The sequence below is a fragment of the Amphiura filiformis genome, unplaced genomic scaffold (assembly GCF_039555335.1).
Source record: "Amphiura filiformis unplaced genomic scaffold, Afil_fr2py scaffold_21, whole genome shotgun sequence".
Classification (NCBI taxonomy): domain Eukaryota; kingdom Metazoa; phylum Echinodermata; class Ophiuroidea; order Amphilepidida; family Amphiuridae; genus Amphiura; species Amphiura filiformis.
Genome location: NW_027305485.1, coordinates 56192 through 75662, shown reverse-complemented (window position 1 = coordinate 75662; position 19471 = coordinate 56192). Strand labels below are relative to the sequence as shown.

General features: G+C 37.6%; 1 protein-coding gene across 1 annotated transcript in view; it reads right to left on the bottom strand.

The window, feature by feature from the left end:
• Positions 1 to 19471, bottom strand: part of LOC140143376 (potassium voltage-gated channel subfamily KQT member 1-like) — an 80362-nt gene that overhangs the window by 12221 nt on the left and 48670 nt on the right. The window contains exons 3-8 of the mRNA XM_072165231.1: positions 14655 to 14781; positions 13684 to 13859; positions 13090 to 13218; positions 9810 to 9920; positions 5490 to 5585; positions 2503 to 2600 (exon numbers count right to left, since the gene is read on the bottom strand). Of these exons, the coding sequence (XP_072021332.1) occupies positions 2503 to 2600; positions 5490 to 5585; positions 9810 to 9920; positions 13090 to 13218; positions 13684 to 13859; positions 14655 to 14781 (737 nt within the window). The remainder of the gene's footprint in view (positions 1 to 2502; positions 2601 to 5489; positions 5586 to 9809; positions 9921 to 13089; positions 13219 to 13683; positions 13860 to 14654; positions 14782 to 19471) is intronic.

Here is a 19471-nt window from a genome sequence, read left to right as displayed (position 1 = left end):
AGCATCAGAAAGGAAACACATGAATACAAAATGTATTAGTAGTAGAATGATGTGTTATTGAAGTGACACATAGCTGTCTGGTTGTTTTTACTCTTTTTATTTCTAGAAAATACATAATTCTGATCAAAAGATGTCTATGAATTAATACACCAAGGGCTACCCAGACTGATTTGATACCATAATAGCTCTTAAAAGCAACATTATAAAGAAACGTGAGGAACTTGAAACAAGTAAACTAGGTCAGACGAAAATATCATGATCCAGACACTTTAGGTCTCCGTTTAGCCATTAGTTTGTAACAATATATCAGAAAAAAAAGTCTTTTGGTGTCAAAATAGAGACTTATGTGTGGGAATATGTGTATTCTTTATGACATTATGAGCCAAAAATGGAGTAAGGATACAAACAGCCATGTTTACGCACAACATACTCTACACAACCAGCCTCCTCCAAAATGGGTGACCTGCAGTGTTACTATACTTTATTTCAATACCTCCAGTCAGCGGCGCTAACTTTGAAGTTCAGCATGTTCTGTGTTTGCTTTGGTGTTACTTGGTGCATGTACCGTATGGAAACGTTTTGGGCCAAAAGTCTCTTTAAATGTTGAACAGTTTGCTCTGTGCATACTCTGTGTGTGTGCTTGTTATCTTCACAGGTCAGTGATCAACAAACATGGGCAATGCATTATGCATCACTCAGTGCACAGCACACGTAGCAACACAACATCCAGCCACTTTAGAATTTGCATATTACGCTCAGGTCACGACTAGCGTGATTGGACGGGCTTCACGTTGAGCCTACCGTCCACGACATTTTTTAACCAATCAGAAAAACTTTTACATAATATTTTTGGGGAATAAATTACGAAGAGAATATAGAAAACCCCGCCATCATCGGCCAATACGTTCAGGAATACGGCCTTCAGGAATATCACTCAGGCGGCGAAAGACATGAAATCTCTGTGTACGGACGCTGAAAATTGGGCATTTTTGAGACTAGAAAGGTGGGCTTTTAATTTCCGTCCGCCATGCGACAATAACCTACATTTATGACTTTTACAGCTTAAAGTAGGGAAAACTATAACATATAGAATGCTGAACGACCCGGGTTGGTATCTTTTTTGGATTTTTTTAAGATGTCAAAATATGACAAGAGATGCCTTCCGACTGAAATCGACATAGGGATTTTCCTGTAGTACGAGTCAGTGAACACTCTTGAGAGCAAAAGAGACTACGTTTCCATATGATACTTTTATGTGCACGATCAAAGTGGTGCATATGTACACACAAGAAATAACACTAAACTAACGCAGAACATGCTAAACTTCAAAGCTAATACCGCTGACTGGAGGTAGTGAAATAGAGTATACAAGTTTATAAATGACAAAATTGCCTATGATGGTCTTATTTTGGGGTCTAATACTCACCTCAGAAGAACACATGTTGGGTTTTTTTGTTTAAACATACCAAATACCTTTGAAATAAAGAACACTTAGTGTGGCCATGTGGGAGAAGTATGACTCTAACACAAAGTAATGTATATAGTGGGACTTCCAATCTCACTATGTAAGTAACCATCTGGTGACCAGTAGGTACTTTGGTTTTAAAATAAATGAATAACAAAGTGGCTTCACAATTTCTGAGTGGAGAGTTGGTAGGAGACAGACCTGTATGCAGGACTGTTTTTTGGGAGGGGGAATGCAGGACTTCTAAATAGTGGACCTTTTTTGAATGACACCCTTAAAATTGCCCTTTTAGGACTTTATAAACAACTTATCACCAAAAAAGTGGACCTTTTGTCATTTTTTCCCACTTTTGGAACTTTTTATAAGAAGAATAGTCAAAAGTGGACCTTTGTGGATGTGGTGGTTATCTCATACAGGCCTGGTATGAGATACTTACATCATAGGCAATGATTATTTAAATGCACTATAAAATCTACTAGAGAAGTCCCATTTTTTAGGTGGTCACACATAAAGAAGGACACTGGCTGTGTAAGAGACTTGTCACACACCAAATCATATTCTAGATAATAAATGCTTGTCTAACGAATGTCATTTCTATCTTAAAATTAACTGAAAATAAAAATTGACTGCTCAGTGCCAGAAGTGGGTAAGTGCAATAGCTGCCATGTGTAGCTGCCATGTGTAGATGAGTGCAATATACTGTGTGTAAATTACCAAATGTTCACAGGGCAACTATTGCAATTACCCATTTCTGTCACTAAGCAGTCACCGTGATTTATCACCTATATACTATGGTAAACATTCAACACACACTAATTCCTGATATAACTATTAATATATATATATTGAATATATTAAAAAGATAACATCATAAAGTAAATAAAAGCTGGTCAAGTATAACCACAAACTTACAGATTTTGAACACAAACCTGTTAGTCAACTTCCAATTGACATATTAAGTAAACGAGATCAATCGATACAACACTAATCTAAGGATTTAACGATGATTAATCTTATATAATCCCTATTGATGTTACCTTCCGGTTGTTGTTGGGCTATGTACAGGTTTGAGGTGAGGTTTCCACGTAGCAAGAGAACAAGAGTTGGGATCAGCTGCATAACATCGCCACAGACACTAAAATGGTCAAAAATGGGAAATAAAAGTAATAATAACGCAACAATATTAAAAGTGAGTGACTAGAGCTGCAGTTTGATATATAGATGAAGCCTATGGGCTATTCCAATTGAAATCCGTACACCCCTTATGGAAGACATGACCTTAATCGTCCTCATAGGGAGATTAAGGTCATGTCTTCCATAGGGGGTGTATGGATTTCAAATGGAATAGCCATATGACAGTCATAGGCGTGGATCCCGGGGGTATGGGTGGATAAATCCCCCCAATATTTTGCCAGGGGGATGGCACATACAATCATCCCCCAATGTTGACGCCTGAATATGGGTTTCTGATGGGTTTAGATCATTTGCCCATTTTAGCCAAAAGTCCAATTTTTTGCACACTTTGCGCACATTTATTCCTCTTCTGCACCCTATTTCATTAGTTTAGCTTCAAAATAGCAATTTTTTTGCGCGCATTTGTACCATAAACTTATTCTGTTGCCAAAAGGTGCTGGATTAACAATACTTTAAGAATTTTTTTCCAACCCCATCCCCCAATGTCAAAAAGAAATCTACGCCACTGATGACAGTAGATAGCAATGAGTTTACATTGCTAGTTTTAGTAGATCGCAATGAGCTTACATCGTTATCTTCAGTAGATAGCAATGAGCTTACATCACTATATCCAGTAGATAGAATGAGCTTACTATCTTCAGTAGATAACAGCCATAGTATGCCTACTATCAGACTATAGATGAGGCAGGGCTCTCACTTCACTGGATGAGGTAAGGTCATGTGATGTTATGACCAAACAGTCAGTTGTTTCCCGTATTGAATGTACTCTCAGCTTGGAAAATTTCAGCTCATGACATCCCATGCATCAACATTCAGGAAATCTAGCATCATTCATATACCAGCTATACTGCCATCTTGTGGCCATGATTTGATTCCTACTGATGTTTTAAAAAGCAATTAAGTAAAGTACGCACCACTGTGTGCAATTGGGTATAGTGGTATATCAAGCGAAAATTCCAAGGAGGGGTAAAATTGAAAAAGTTGTTCCCCGATCTGTTCTCCTAGAATTACTTTAACTGGACATGTCTATAACTGATACATTTGTATAACTCACACAAATCTAGAATCATTGCTCAACAAATAGGAGGGTTTTTTTGTTGGAACTTTGGTCACCACTGTAGTATTCCGCAAATTCCTTCAGCGGTATCCAACTGCTCTTCCTGATCAGGGACAGACTTAGGTTTCAGTTTTCTACTGGCCCTCTGGGCCAGTGAAATGGCAAATCTAGTGGCCCTGCAATAAATTTACTGGCCCAGCTTTTTCAATATGTTCTACTGCAAAAACAAAACAAAAAACCCTTCTTTTGTGTGTGTTTTTGGGAACAAATCTATATGAATTTGTAATCATTTGTCATGAAATGTGTATATCGCGAATTTAAAAAAAAAATCAAAATTTTATGATATCAGAAGGACATCCTCGTTTTCAAAATGCAATTCGATATGTCTGATGTGCTCTCCCACAAAAAATATGTGGAAACTTTGCTATCCGAGCCCTTTATAGTCAAGCAAACCTAAACATTTTAATTTGTTTTGTACTGATTGTAGGCCTACTCAATGTAGAGAGTGTAGTCACTAACACAAATTCAGTCAGTAGTCCTGCCTTTTTTAGTTCCAAAAGTTCACAAAGGTTCAAATATGTGTTTTTTGCGGTATCGCTATCATCATAAGATAGAGCACGCAAGAGATTGGAAGTAGTATGTAGGCCTACTATCGACGTAAAAAGCAGCCGCATATTTCCAACTTGCTAGCAACACAAGAATAAGAATTCTATTACCCCCACGACCCATTATTCAAAATCGCGCACTGTGATTTGTTGAAACGCGTCACGTGACAGACCATTAATTAGCGATAAAGTGTCAAGGGCAACAAACTTAATGTTCTTCTATCATCACACCACACAGCACACCTGCTTATGTGGGGGAGAATGGAATGTCAGGGGTGTGTTATTGTATGTGCATACCTGCTTATAGGGGAGAATGGAATGTTAGGTTGTGTTATTGGAATGTGCATACGCTTTGGCTACGCCAGCGTATGCGCTCCACCTTGAGGTAAACAACTTGAAATATTTGGGCAAAAAATTTGATATTTTCTCTTTAAATCACACTATTTTGTGGTAATAGAATAGAAATAAAGGGTGCAGCATTATCCTTTACATGCAAATAATGTGTCCTCGGCAGTAAAATGTTTAAATAATGGGTTCGGCTGCGCCTCACCCATTATTTACGCTTTTACTGCCTCGACACATTATTTTCGTGTAAAGGATCATGCATTATCCTTTATTTCTTAAATATAAATATACGAAAAATCATTTAAAAATAAAGAAATAAATTACAGGTGACAGATGGAGCAGAAACTGTGTAAATATGTCCATCACTGATTATATCTCTTGTCTCAAATGTGTTATATCAGGCTCAAAAATCTAGTGGCCCACCGGGCCAGTATTGTTGGAAGTTTACTGGCCCGACGCAAAATCCACTGGCCCCGGGCCACCGCTTAAATCTGTCCCTGTTCCTGATTATCATGTAAAAGAACTAGGCAACGCATTGCTACGCAGCTTGATCGGCGAATGAGGTGCCAATGTGATGATGACATGATTCAGTTAGGCAATCAGAACCCCACTTCTGTGTCTATGCAATAAACAGCTCCAAATCGGCAGACCGCTGAAGAACCTTGCCGAAAACTACAGTGTGTGGGGGAGATGTTTTGATTGATGCTGATGTTGTACTTTTCATTTTTCTTTCATTTTTGTGCTCAAATACAAAACTAATATAACAAAAACAGAGCAACCAATAAAAAAAGTACTCCAGGTGTAGATCCTATTCATTCCTTACCTGTATAAGCATAGCTGCAGGATGTCTCCTCCTTGCAAAATGCTTTTGTCTTTGTTGTTGTTGCACTTGCAAGGCAAAGCCAGAACCAAGAATACCCTGCAAAACAAATAGAAATCAAACCCATGGACGTATAAACTATTCTATTCTAATGTTTTCATTCAAACACAATGAAACTCAATGATGTTTATGTCTGGTCTGAGGTGACAGTATCACAGGATGGTACATGTTTTTCCCCATAATGCTTCACAGATGCACTTTGCACACCACTGAAAGGATTTCCTTTGGAATTTCAGGGTGGAAAAATAATTTTTGGTGGGTAGGTGTCACCCAGATTTTTAAAAAATACGGGTTTTGTACTAGATTTTGAAGACATAAGATGAGGTCTCTGGAACTAAAAATATGACTTTGTTCAGTGCCTTTTAGGGTGAAAATGATCAAACATTTCTCATAAATAAGTGCCCGGAGCTCAAATTTGAAGTTAATTTTGGGGTATTTGGAGGCAAATTAAACTTTAACTTAAAGTCTCTGGAATGGAAAAAGAGCTTGATGGGGGTCTCTGGAATGAAAAAGAACTTGAAAAAGAGGGTGCTGAGGGCAACACTTACCCTGTAGTGCAAGGTATATATGGGAATTTTATATTCTACAGGAAATTAGATAGATGCTTGGTAACCATCATAAAAGTGGATTTGTTTCCAGTTGTCTCCAATAAACAAAAGTTTTATGTTACTTTGGTCCACTTTTATGACAATTAAAAGAATTATGGAAAGTCATTATTTTTGGCAAGTGTTGCTAAATTATAGATAAATTGTCAAGTTTTGACCTAAACTGGCCTCAAAAAGAAACTTATAATTTTTCACAAGGTCATATCTTAAAATCCTCAGTGTCAGTAACTAAGCAGTTGTCCAACTGACACAACAGTAAAATGCACTGACACGGAACAGCTTCCGGGACCACATTCACAGGCGAATAATTGGAACCCAACAAAAGAAATCTGTTGGGCTGTGAATTTTGGTCCAGGAAGGTGTTCCATGTCAGTGCATTTTGCTGTTGTGTCAGTTGGACAACTGCTTGATTACTGACATGTGTTTAGAGTGAGTAGAGTATTGAAGTAATGCTGTGTGCAATTTTTGTTCATTTTTATGGAGAGGATTTTAAGATATGACCTTGTGAAAAATTATAAGTTTCTTTTTGAGGCCAGTTTATATACCGCCCCATAAAAATGTATGGTACCACCAGCACTGTTGAAATATATTTGATGTATAACATACCCAACATTATTCAGAGTTGATGCAAAATTAAGTGAATAAGTATTTTTGTTTTTTTCTTAGAATGAGACATATTGGTCACTCATGCATTGCATTATGGGATAGGCTTAAATCATCCTGTGTGTCAATCACCTGAGTTTTCAATAGGTCACAGTATACTACAAAAACATGGGACAAATGAAATATCATGTATGCATAAATCACACACACTGCTGTTATGTTTTATATGAAATCTTATGCTCAAAAGTACTTCTTCTTCTTCTTGTGTATGTACAACATACACCAAAGTGCAGTTGTACTCGGTTGCCGAATTAGAATATACACACATAAATATATTTGCGCATTGTTATTTGGAATGTGAAATGCACGAAAATAAATGCACTGTGAAATTTCCTCTTTTACAGTTATTTATTTCCAGATACAGCCTTTTTACTTGGGGAGGTAGCAGAGGATGATTTAAGCACTTCCCACCACGCCACTGTGTTGACTTGCGGTTAGCACAGCTGTGTGAGTGAACATGACACCACTGCTCGCACATTGCATTGACGGGCATGGTTAAATTTGAATTTGGACTGATATATTTACAATAAAAAACGCATTCAAAATGCTAGTCGATTTCACATTTTATGTTACCTACAGAAGGTGTGAATTATCCTTAATGCATACATCACTTTTGTTCTGAAATCGACCAAGTAATAATGACACACACACAATTCTTAAACAATATCTTTTGCACAGAATTCAATGGGATTTGAAAAGTAAAGTGGCAGTTGAAACTCTAGTGATAACACGTTTGCAGTGCATGATGGGGCTTCCTTAAATCATCCTCTGGGGAGGCAGGCAGGCTTAGACAGAGAACCAGTCACTTAGTATGCAGTAACACATCAATTAGACTTCTTATCAACCATATTACATCCTTAATCTAGAAAGATGATGCTCAATCAGCACCAGATGATGAGGTATCCATGCTGTATAATCTATATTAAAGTTTTCAAATGAGATGCTAGTAAAAGTGAAACTTGGTCCGGATTGATTTCACATTCACTATCATACTAAATTCCGCTTTCATTTTTAATAAAAAAATAATTAATGGGTAGTATGTGCTCCAAAAATTCATTGAGCTATTCCTTTTGAAACCATACCCCCCTATGGATGACATGACCTTAATTTCCCACATGGGGGGTGTAGGTTTCAAATGGAGTCGCCCATTCAGGTAACCATTTGAAATTTTACACTCTCTGTGTGGGAGATTAAGGTCATAGGGCACGGTGGCTCAGTGGATACGGCCTTGGACTCATAATCTGAGAGCTTGCTTGACGTGCGTGGATTCGAGTCCCCGTCCCGCCACCGTGTTGTGTCCTTGGGCAAGGCGCTTTGCCTCGCTTGCCTCACCCCACCCAGGTGCAATGGGAAGCTGTTAGGGGTAGTCACAGTCGTTGTACTGATGAACCCTGCGCCATTTGTAGGCTGCAAACGTGATTCCGGCATAATGTAATGACGGCGGAATAAATGTAAAAGCGCTTTGAGGCTGTTTACGGCATAAAGCGCTATATAAATATCTACATTTATTTTTTATTTTTTTTCATGTCTTCCATTGGGGGTGTATGGAATTCAACTGGAATAGCCCAATATTTCAATGGTGGTCAGACAAAATTAATGTTGATTGGATCCCTAAAAAATAGTGCATATTTTAGTTGCATTTATTCCATTTTTGATAATAGTGAAATACTCATCTTATAAATTCTTAAGCAGTTTTTAGCAAAAGTATTGTTTGCAATGTCTAAATGAATCATGTTGAAAAGTCACAATTTAATCTGTTCAAACATCTGATTGCTTGATTGATCACTGTCTTGTTTTGATTGAAAATATTCATGTACAGTCATTTGCTGTCTACTTAAGATAGCAGATGATTTGCTATTTGAGCTGCTTAGATTACTATCTTCAGTAGATAGCAATAAACTTACATTGCTATCTTCAGTATTTAGCAATGAGCTTACAGTGCTTTCTTTAGTAGATAGCAATGAGCTTACATTTCCATCTTCAGTAAGTAGATAGCAATGAGCTTACATTTCCATCTTCAGTAAGTAGATAGCAATGAGCTATTTTCAATAGATAACAGTGAGCTTACTTCACTATCTTCAGTAGATAGAATGAGCTTACATTGCTATCTTCAGTAAACTTACATTGCTATTTTCAGTTAATAGCAATAAGCTTATATTACTGTCTTCAGTAGATAGCAGTGAGCTTACATCGTGATCTTCAGTAGATAGCAATGAGTTTACATTTGCTATTTTCAGTAGCTAGCAGTGAACTTAGTCAATAGCAATAAGTGTACACTGCTATCTTAGATAGCAACAGGTTTGAATCTTGAGCATCTTGACAGCAATGAGCTTAAATGAGCTTTATTGTTTGGTGCTAAGCTGAAGGTTTATATGATTGTATAATTATTATAGCTTTTAACTCATTGCCAACCCAGGTTAAAGTTCCACTACCTCCTACACTAGGCCGTTTCAAAGCGATGTGCAATTTAATTATTTAATTATTCAGGTTGTTGCATGATGGTCGGCTGCAGTGCGGACTCTGTCTGCGGGCTGTCTTAGAAGCCTGCTGACATTGCCGCACTGCAGCCGGCCAGCACAGATGCGCTTCCTTGGTGTGTTCATATACATGTATGATGTATTTGTTAAATCCATGGTATGTTATTCTTTTGTATGTATTTCATTTGTATTTTGATGTATTTTGTTTGACCCCTGGGCCAGACTGGAAATCAGTGTGGACCACTGAGTTTGTTCCCCAGGCAAAATAAGATCTAATAAAATAAAATTAAAATAAAATAGCAATAAAGAACAAAACCAAAATCACAGAGAGTTTATCACAAGAAGCACATAAGTTGCGTGAGTCCATACATGATAATGATATTCTGCTTTGTATAGATTGTGCTTCACTTCCATGAGTGACATGCAAACAAGGTGGCATGTGCCTTCTCCAGTCATTGTCACAGACATACTCTTGATTGTTTATCTTATTTCAATGTCAATTGCCTCATCATACTTACAGCTGGAAGAGCGAAGAAAGAAATACCCAGGAAAGCGAGTACTGCAGCAGCTAGCTTGCCCTGCCAGCTTGCTGGGGTTTTGTCTCCATAGCCTACAGTCATTAATGTTACCTGAAGACAAATGTATACAAAATAATATTATTAGTTTTTCAATCAAGTTAATTTCATACAAACCAACTAACACATGAGATCAAATTAATGATGCTAAATCGTAATTCTTAATATATGAATATACAGGGGAAAGAAGAACCACGCAACACACCCCAGTACAATTTAACATGGAATTAATACAGAAACAGAACATGCATAGGCAGATAAACCAGAGAAAAAGCTCCTGACATACCTGCCTGTGCGGGACTTGAACCCCAGACCTTTCAATTATATACTTAAACTTCCTATTTAAGAAAATTTGAATCTGCTGTAAGTCTATTGATATGCTGTATAGGAGGTACATTCACACTGAATTACTCAGGGCATTGGTGCTCAGTTATGGCAAATTTCTTTTCTTCAAATAGGTGTAGTATTTGAATTGATGTTCTGCATGCTTTTTGGTACAGTAATTGTTAGACATTCACATCACTTTGATGAGGAGTACAAGTCTTTTTTGTACAGGTATTTTGTTTAAATGCCTGGATTAGGCCCAGGATTAGGTCTTCAAGATGGATATAAAGCAGGGAAATATATGGAAACAAAATTTTATGTGGTGCATAATTTTTCTCTTTTAAAATCAATTCATACACTCATAGAACCCGCACAGCCAATCGCTGTTAGAAAAATATGCGGAGTGCAAAAATATTGTATAATTGCTACGGCGTACTATGCGCTGTGTCTTGCAGGATTAATTCTTTTTTCTTGAATGTTGATGAGTCCAATCCACTCCCTCTGCAAGACTCATGCATTGGACGCATCAACATCTCAGCACATTATGCATTATTGAGTCCAGTTTCTCCCACAACAAGTGATACGCATTTATTAACCTATAAATAACACATAGTTTTTCAGCTGGGCTTTTCAGGGAAACATTATTGAGACCAACCTCTTTTTCCCTACCTTGCTAGAAAGTCTTTAAGATTCTTTTGTATAGATGTTAAAAATACTGGGTCATAACAAGGGGTGGCAGGAGAAAGATCACCTCAGGAAAATATTTTTGAGTGAAATCGGGTACTGAAAAAACACACACACAAAAAAAGAATGTGTTTCACAGCAACTGGGACAAATCTCAATGACCACTTTTTTGCCCTTTAGGAATGACTGTCCTAGTTATACACCTGTCAAAGTGCAGTGTTGCCAACATTTTTCATTGCCGAGGCATGGCAAATTGGGTCGCCAGGCTGCGGCGAATGACTCTCAAGTAGCCCAATTGTTAAGATTAAAAAGCAGTGCCCAATACTGAACATTTGGGTGGTTTTACCTGAATCTAGAATGTAAATCACCCAATTGGGCGGAAAAGCACTTGACTTAAAAACTTTTAATGGTATGTTATTGATCAATCAATGCATGGTCAAAAAAACCATTGTTATAATTCGACTGAAATGAAAGGAAAATATGTTTTATTGCAGTCGTAGGTCACTGCATATCAAGACATTAACAGCTTGTATCGTTACATTAAATCTAAGCAGTGGCGGCGCCAGGAATTTTTCATTGAGGGGGCAAAGTGAATTTCAGGGGTGGCAAAATCAGGGGGGCAAGGGGGGAAACAGGGGGGCAAGAGTTCTGACTGGGAGGGCATTTGCCCCCTCATGCCCCCCCGTGGCACCGCCACTGAATCTAAGTTAGTAGCAGAATGGTTTTTTTAGTAGTGGCAAGTGATCACCAAGTAGCCCAATTGTGCGCCTAAGCTGTGGCATTGGCATCACTGTCAACAAAATGTAATTGCACTATAAAGCTAAAATTATACAGGGAACGCACTTTGCAGTTGATATCACATCGGTCAATGAATACAGTCAGAAAGGACAAGTCTCTAAACCTTATTCAAACATCATCAATTTCCAAGGAGATGTGGAGTGTCTTCTTTCATTAGAAGAATATCAATTTGTCAACAAAAAAATAATAAAATCACTGAAACCAAAATCAGAGATCTGAGATTAAGAGTGCATCTTCTGCATGAAGGCTCAAATTTTCTGTTGAGTTAGCTGTGTGAACAGAGAATGTGATGTAATCACACAAAATGAAACTTTGGTTGCTTGAAATGATTTGATTATTGAAAGTTGAGTTCTTGAACATTTATACAAAAATATAAACCTTGAAATTATAGAAAGTTGTAAAATCTTCTTTTTGAAAATGCATAGATACCACCCTATTGGCTTTAGCTGAACATGATTTGTTGACTTTGTTACTTCATAGCTTTGTACCAAAGAGGTTATATTGGAGACTCTACACTCCAAAAAACCATATACATATGCTGCGATGCTCTGCTATATTGGATTGTTACGAATTGGAACCAAAATTGTGTACCACCATCATTTATTGGCAAAGACCCCAAAACCAAACAATAATTTGCATCTTTCAAGCTTGAACATTACACAGGTGTGTGCATGTAGTGCTCATAACATGCTTTATTGCTACACCCAAAATGCAGGCATCCACCCATGCACAGTGACATCGCCCCGATATCTTCATGGCAGAAATCGCCATGGTAGGTTAAATCCACCGCCACGCATAGCCAGTTTATATCGACCTGTTTAATTGTTTTGTGTCGCATAAGAGCCGAAGGACATCTGACTAAGGCTACCCCAATTAGCCCGGTTACTGTCCTCGCTGTGTGTTAGTCAAGCATGGTACACCATAGGTCATATGGTTTTAAACTACCTTCAAGATTGGCCTATACACTGCGCTATATAATTCGGCACATATAAATAAAAATTATTGCCAGTTTTTGACTCAAGACGCAAGCTAGTATCTCAAAGCGCAAGCCAGCGACTATAATATCTGTTAAAAATATATATTCAAGTGCAAGGAACCACATCTGGTTTCTTTATACGAAATCATTTACGGGAGATATTCATCATTTTCAAACCCGGTATCCAAAGATTTATCGCCTGAATATCAATCGTGCATAGCACATCCACGTATCGATCCCGTGTATTCATTTCAATGTCCCTTGCTGTATAGTGTAATTATTAACCGGGCGATGTCGGTGTGCCATGTTTAAATCAAAGTTTGGGCAAAGGGAATAGTTCAGAGTTACACTATTTCAGGCTCCATGAGCGACACACAAATATGGTAGAGTATGGACTCTCTTAAACCAATTTGCTTTGTACCATCTAGTTTGAATGCTTACCAAGCCATACCACATAGCATCTGGTAATGTGCCATAGTCCTCTGGGTTACCTTCATTTTCTAATGTATACACCAGGAATGATACAGAAATAAGAGCTAAAAAACCAATGTACCATGTAGTAAGTAACTCCTGTGGTAAAAATGGGGAAGAAATAAGACATAGAGAATTAGTTATAGGCAACAATTAGGCTTGGTTTCTTTGGAACAATAGAAAAAGGTTAAACTGGCAGTTCCGACAAGGTGCCGGCAGTCAACAGGTGGTTGGGTTTTGAAACCATCCCTTATAGAGTTTGCAATTTGATTTATTTACTAGTTATTTACTGGTTTCACATTTCACACTGCCAATCACTCCCAATGAAATGTAGCAAATCCGTGCATTTCTATTGGTTGGTTAGAGACAGCATGTCTCCCATTAGTGACATTACTTACTTCAACACAGACTACCTCACCAATTTGAAGTGCCGCATCTTTTCTCTTCTTTTATCTGCCGGTATGTATATATGTGTAGCATTTTTAGGGACTAGCGAACTTCTCCCAAAACTTTCAATCAGATAAAATTCTTTACAAGTGGCAGTATAGTATGAAAGACTTGTACCTGTCTATGAGCCCATACAACTGAGCCCAGTAATTTCCATGTGTTACCTCTTCTGTCTAATCTCACCATGCGAAGAATTTGTAGAAAGCGTAGGCCTCTGAATGCGGCATGTAAAAACATGGCTTTGTCGCTGCCGACAATAATGATTAAACTAGATGCTATTACTACAACTATATCTGTTGGGAGGAAACAAGAGATAGCAAGGATGAGTTGTTGATGTTTGTAGATGTATGGGTCTAAAATCAATCAAATGGACCAATTCACAAACCAGAGAGATGCCAGTAGGTCTTCTGAAAAAATTCTGAATATTATGTTTAAGGTCTTAGGTCCCAGTGAGCAGGGGTCCAGGAGCAGCACACTGTAGCGCCTGAACAGTGCCGCCGAAAGCAATTACGGGCCTGTGGGTACAATGATCGCCCCTTGAGGTCTCTTTTCTTTGCTTTTATGGACCCATTAAGGTAAGCTTTCTTTATTTTTACTGGCCCCTAGGCCCAGGGGTAATGCTGAATGCACCCCCTTATACCCCCTTGTCGGCGGCACTGAGCCCGAGGGAGGAAAAGGCACTGTTTCCTTGTTGTTTAATGGTTTATGGAATGATGTGGGGCCGTAGTGATTAGCGACAACCTGTAAAGTGTGCTGAGGCTTGTGGATCAACGTCTAGGCGTTGTGCCTGTGCGTAGCGCACTATAAATCACTGCGCTTTTTGGAGGGGATTTTTAATAACATTTTTGATTATTACTGTGCATTTTGGGGCTGTCAATGACTTTTACATTTTCTTGGTCAACAAAATAAAGAAGAAACAAATGAATAAAAATCTGATTTTGTTTTGCCCAAATTGTTGCTGAATTCTGAATTTAGGCAGTAAAAACCTCTCACGGTCCACTGTTGAAGGCCTTACAAACACACTGCTGGTGCCACAATAAAAGCTCCAGCATAACAGTACACCTAATCAAATTGCGAGTAGTACCTACCTAAAATACAAAGGGGTCTGCGTATAAATTGGAGCCTGCCATAGTGACCCTGGTAGCGACTCCTGCATCCTGCCGACCATACTCGAAGCACACACTCCACAGAAAGCACCACTACAATTAAAGTTTCCTACAGAATGGACAAAGGAAAACAACAAATTATAAATCATACCAATATCTGCAATATATACAATGATTGGAATTGTGAAATTATTTGTGAAAGACAAGACTTAAAGCCATAGTGTGTGATTTGTCCACAGCGACGCCCTCAATTTTTCTTGAATTTTAACTTTTTACACTGTTGTAATACCAAAATGATATAAAAATACCCTGTGAAAGACTCAGCCTGAAATGCTTTAATTACTTGTAAAAATAAAAGTTTTATTCACCAATGTATTGATACACAAGGTGGAAGATATAGGTGCTATAATTTGGTTCATCTCAAGTTCAGTAGTGATGTACATGTGTATTTCGCTCACCGCAGTATCAAATCGCGTGCGTAAAGATAAACGACCTGAGTGTACACGCACATATACAGGGGCGGTTTGTCTGCACGCTTGCAGTGTAACTGCAAAAGAACATTGATGTCACTGCCTAACTTGAGGTGAACCAAATTATAGAATGAAATAGTGATTTCCTCTGTTTACTTCATAATTTGGCCCAAAATTAAACGATTTATCTGATAGTCAAAACCAACGATATTTGAAGAAAAAAATATCAATTTTGAATGCAAATTGCACATTGAGAAAATCTAAGATGTTAATATAGATCTTGGGATCCCAAGGTTTAAATCAGCCAATCAGATTCCCAGATATACACATTCACAATTTAGGCTCTGGAAGGAAATAGTTATTTTCTTTCATTTTACCTGATCAGTTAAAATTAAAGTACATGTTAAAAGTGAACATATACCTGACATCTTTTTTATAATTTTGTTAGAATCTGAGAAATGTGTGCCTGGATCTTTGTCTTTTTGCCGACCAGCTGCCACTTGCAGAAGACATTTGGCACACCACTGCACATGGACTAGACTACTCCGTAGTCCACTTGCCCATTGTCATGAATGTGCATACTTTGGATATTGCATTTAAGCTTAAAACTCCGATTTAAATAATTTGTGCACAATTGATAGATTTTCACAACTGATCATCTTTTCAGTCACCGTACTCCTCTGTATGTTAGCTTCCCAAGTGGACTACTGACTTTGCCTTGAGAGTTAGGCCAATTTCTGGCCTAACTAAAATTGGTGATGATGTAATGCATCTTTAAAAATGAATCTGGCTTGTGATTGGTCGCCCAGATCTCGTTATTGTTTAAATCCTCCCGACGCGTACTGGTACCATTATAACTATACATGGTACACAACTATCTAGGGAATGTGGCGCTTTTGTGCTGGTGGATGAACGTATGCATCTAGCGCGTATTGTACCACCATGCTTAGTCCTGTGGTTAGATTTTATTGATAAACAAGTATGATTGACAGTGTGTGAGTCCCGGGGTAAAGTTCTGCTTAAAAGTGAAAGTCCATAGTCGATTTTAAATCGTAATAAACTGGCAGATTCTAAAATTAGAATTGTTCACTATTGGAGTGCCATTACAGTTATGCCATTATGATATGTTGCATTCAATAATATAAGTCTACGTATACTTTACTTTTACTGTCACAAATATAATTATATAAACTTTTTCATAACCATTTTATACTAGTATTTTGATGTAATAAATATCAGTATAAATTGAGTTCAACTGAATGCGTTCATCATGATTAATAACGTATTTTTATTTATCAAAAATCGACTATGGCATAGTCTACACATGGACAGCCTGACAATAACATTTTGAACTTCATTCACAAATCACCTTTTCTTATTTCAAAACATCATGCTCTATCATATAAGCAGTCAAAATAAACAATATTTGCTAGAATACTATACGAATTCACTTTATTAAATTGTGAGGTTTTGGGAAAAAGACCGTATCACACTTGGAGGGGTTCATGCAAGAAGGCCATATCTACAATAGCTGCCCTATAGACATATGACCATTTCTGCATTCTATATTGTACACATATGACAACTGGCAGCTATATCAAATGGGGCCTTTTTGCAATAAAACCCCAAACTGTCTAAAAAGTGAATGAAATTTATCGTCAAAACGGTCCATTACAGTGCGACACTTTTTCCATTTGTTTTGATGCACTTGTTTGTTGTTTTCTAGCTATTTCAACCAATCAGCACGAGGCAAATTGATCCAAAAATAAGAACAAATAATTGGAGTTACCTCTTGTAGTTCAAAGTGATCCTTTCCTGATCCAAATTTGGATCAAGTTCTTATAAGCAACACACAAAAATGGACTATGATCATCTTTCAAATAACTATCTTAAATCCTTATGACAAAAACAAATCACTGCACAAAACAAGAAATAGGTACCTAGACCTGTTTTGCTTGATATGCTAGGTTTTTGTCTTCTATGAGCACACAATTCACGCATATGTGACTATAAGCGATATCGCAGATAAAATGCAAAACCAACAAAGCTATAATTGCTCTGGAATCAGGTTTCATCTGAAGGCTTGTGTTAGTTTTGAAGACAAATACTTGTTTCAATTTCATACTTTATTTTGCAATATTTATGTAACTTTCTTTCCGTGGCATACAGGTTGAAGCAAAATCTGATAAAAAATAAGAAAACTTGAAATAACAATTCCCTGTAATCACCAACTATTTTGCAGCATGGGCTATTGTATTTGAAAACCACAACCCCCCTTCAGGGAGATTTTGGAATTCCATTCAAATTCAACAGTTTTAGCGATTCCAGATTCAAGAATTAAGAATTTTCAACAACAAAAAACAATTAATGGAAAAATTTGTGGAATATATTCAAATTCTACTCAAAATTTCCTACAATTGACTGAATATTTGCAACTTTCAGCTGGATTTTAACATGAAAGAGGCAAAGAACTGGGCTATTCTATTCAAAATCCATACACCCCCTATGGAAAACATGACCTTAATCTTCCACACAGGGAGTGTAAATTTCAAATGGAGTCACCAATATTCAGGTAATGCCATTTGATATTCACACTACATATGGATGGATTTTGGCTGGAATAGCTCATTCCACCTGTACCTGGGGCCTGACTGAATGGAATTAAGATTTTCTGCAGGGGTGTGTGGATTTCAAAAGGAATAGCCCATTAGACCAGCCAGCCCATGGAGGGGACAATGTCCTGAATAAAGAGTATGATTGCTGCATAATTTTATTTTCTAAATTTACACAAAAATATAGAATTGGTATGTAACCTGAGGCATCCTTTATTTTTTTATTGAATATTTCTGTTGAGGGACACGTTTCTAGTAAAATGTTTCATACATGCAGATGTTTGATGTGCTTCTATTAGAACAATACTGAGGTGATTTGAGTTCAATTCAAACATATGCATAGTTTGATATAAAGGTTTGCAAGGGTGAAATAATGAGTTTTTGAATTTTAAAATTTTATGAGTCTCCCACCAGGATACTTTGTTTTATATACATTGTTTAGAAGAAAACATGATGATGCAAGATACTGTTTTCTGCAAAACAATGCAATGTTTTACTTAGAGAATAAAAATATTGATTTGAGACCCAGCCATTTATCTATTGCCTGATATAACATGTTAGATATCATTATTTGAAGTGGCACAGTGAGGCAGAATGTTGAGTTGTTCCATGCACAGTGTCATCGCCCGATATCTTCATGGCAGAAATCGGCATGGTAGGTTGAATCCACAGCCACACATGGCCATTTTGTTCCAACCTGTTTAATAGTTTTGAGACGCATAATGGGCCGAAGGACATCTGACTAAGGCTACTGACAATAGCCCAGTGACTGACCTCGCTGTGTGTGAGTGAGCATGGTATACGCCATAGGTCATCTGCTTTTAGATTACCTCCACGATTGGCCTACACTGCGCTATAGCTTGGCACATATAAAATCAGAATTTTTGTCAGTTTTTGAGTTCAAGACGCAAGCTTCTTTCTCAAGACGCAAGCTAACGACTATCATATCCGTTCAACACATATATTCAAGTGCAAGGAACAAAATCTGGCTTCTTTAGACTAAATAAATTACGGGAGATATTCATCATTTTCTACCCCGGTATCCAAGGATTTTCGTCTGAATATCAAATCTTGCATAGCACATTCACGTGTATCGATCCCGGATATTGATTTTAGTATCTCTGCTGTACCAAGTAATTATTAGCCAGGTGATGTTGGTGTGCCATGTGAAAAAATGACATCTATCATGTTAAATCAGGCAATAGGTACATGGCTGTGTCTGAAAACAATACTTTTATTGTTATTCTGAAACAGATCAGCCTTATAATTATGTTTGGATGAAATTTACGTCCACTTTTGTGATCAAGTCCAGTCCCATGCGTGAAGTTGGCCAGAGTCCTCACTCCTCATTCATGCAAAATACCACACTGGTGTGTGTGATCAGTGCTAAACATGTAGTCATCATACATAGTATGTGCACATCTATTGCGCGTTATAACACTGCTCAGATATGAGAATAATCCAATGAGATTGACAAGATAGCTCTTTAAGAATGTGATTTCCAGGACACTGTCGTCAACATAGCAGACATGATGATGCATCAAACTTTGCAATTTCTAGATTTCACCTGGTTATTAAGGGCTGGGGTATGAACGTTTGGACAGTATTTATTGTGGGACATTAGAGCACATCAGACATATCGAATTGCATTCTGAATCTGAAGAATGTCCTTCTGATATCAAATAATTTTGATTTTTGAAATTGCAATGTAATACAC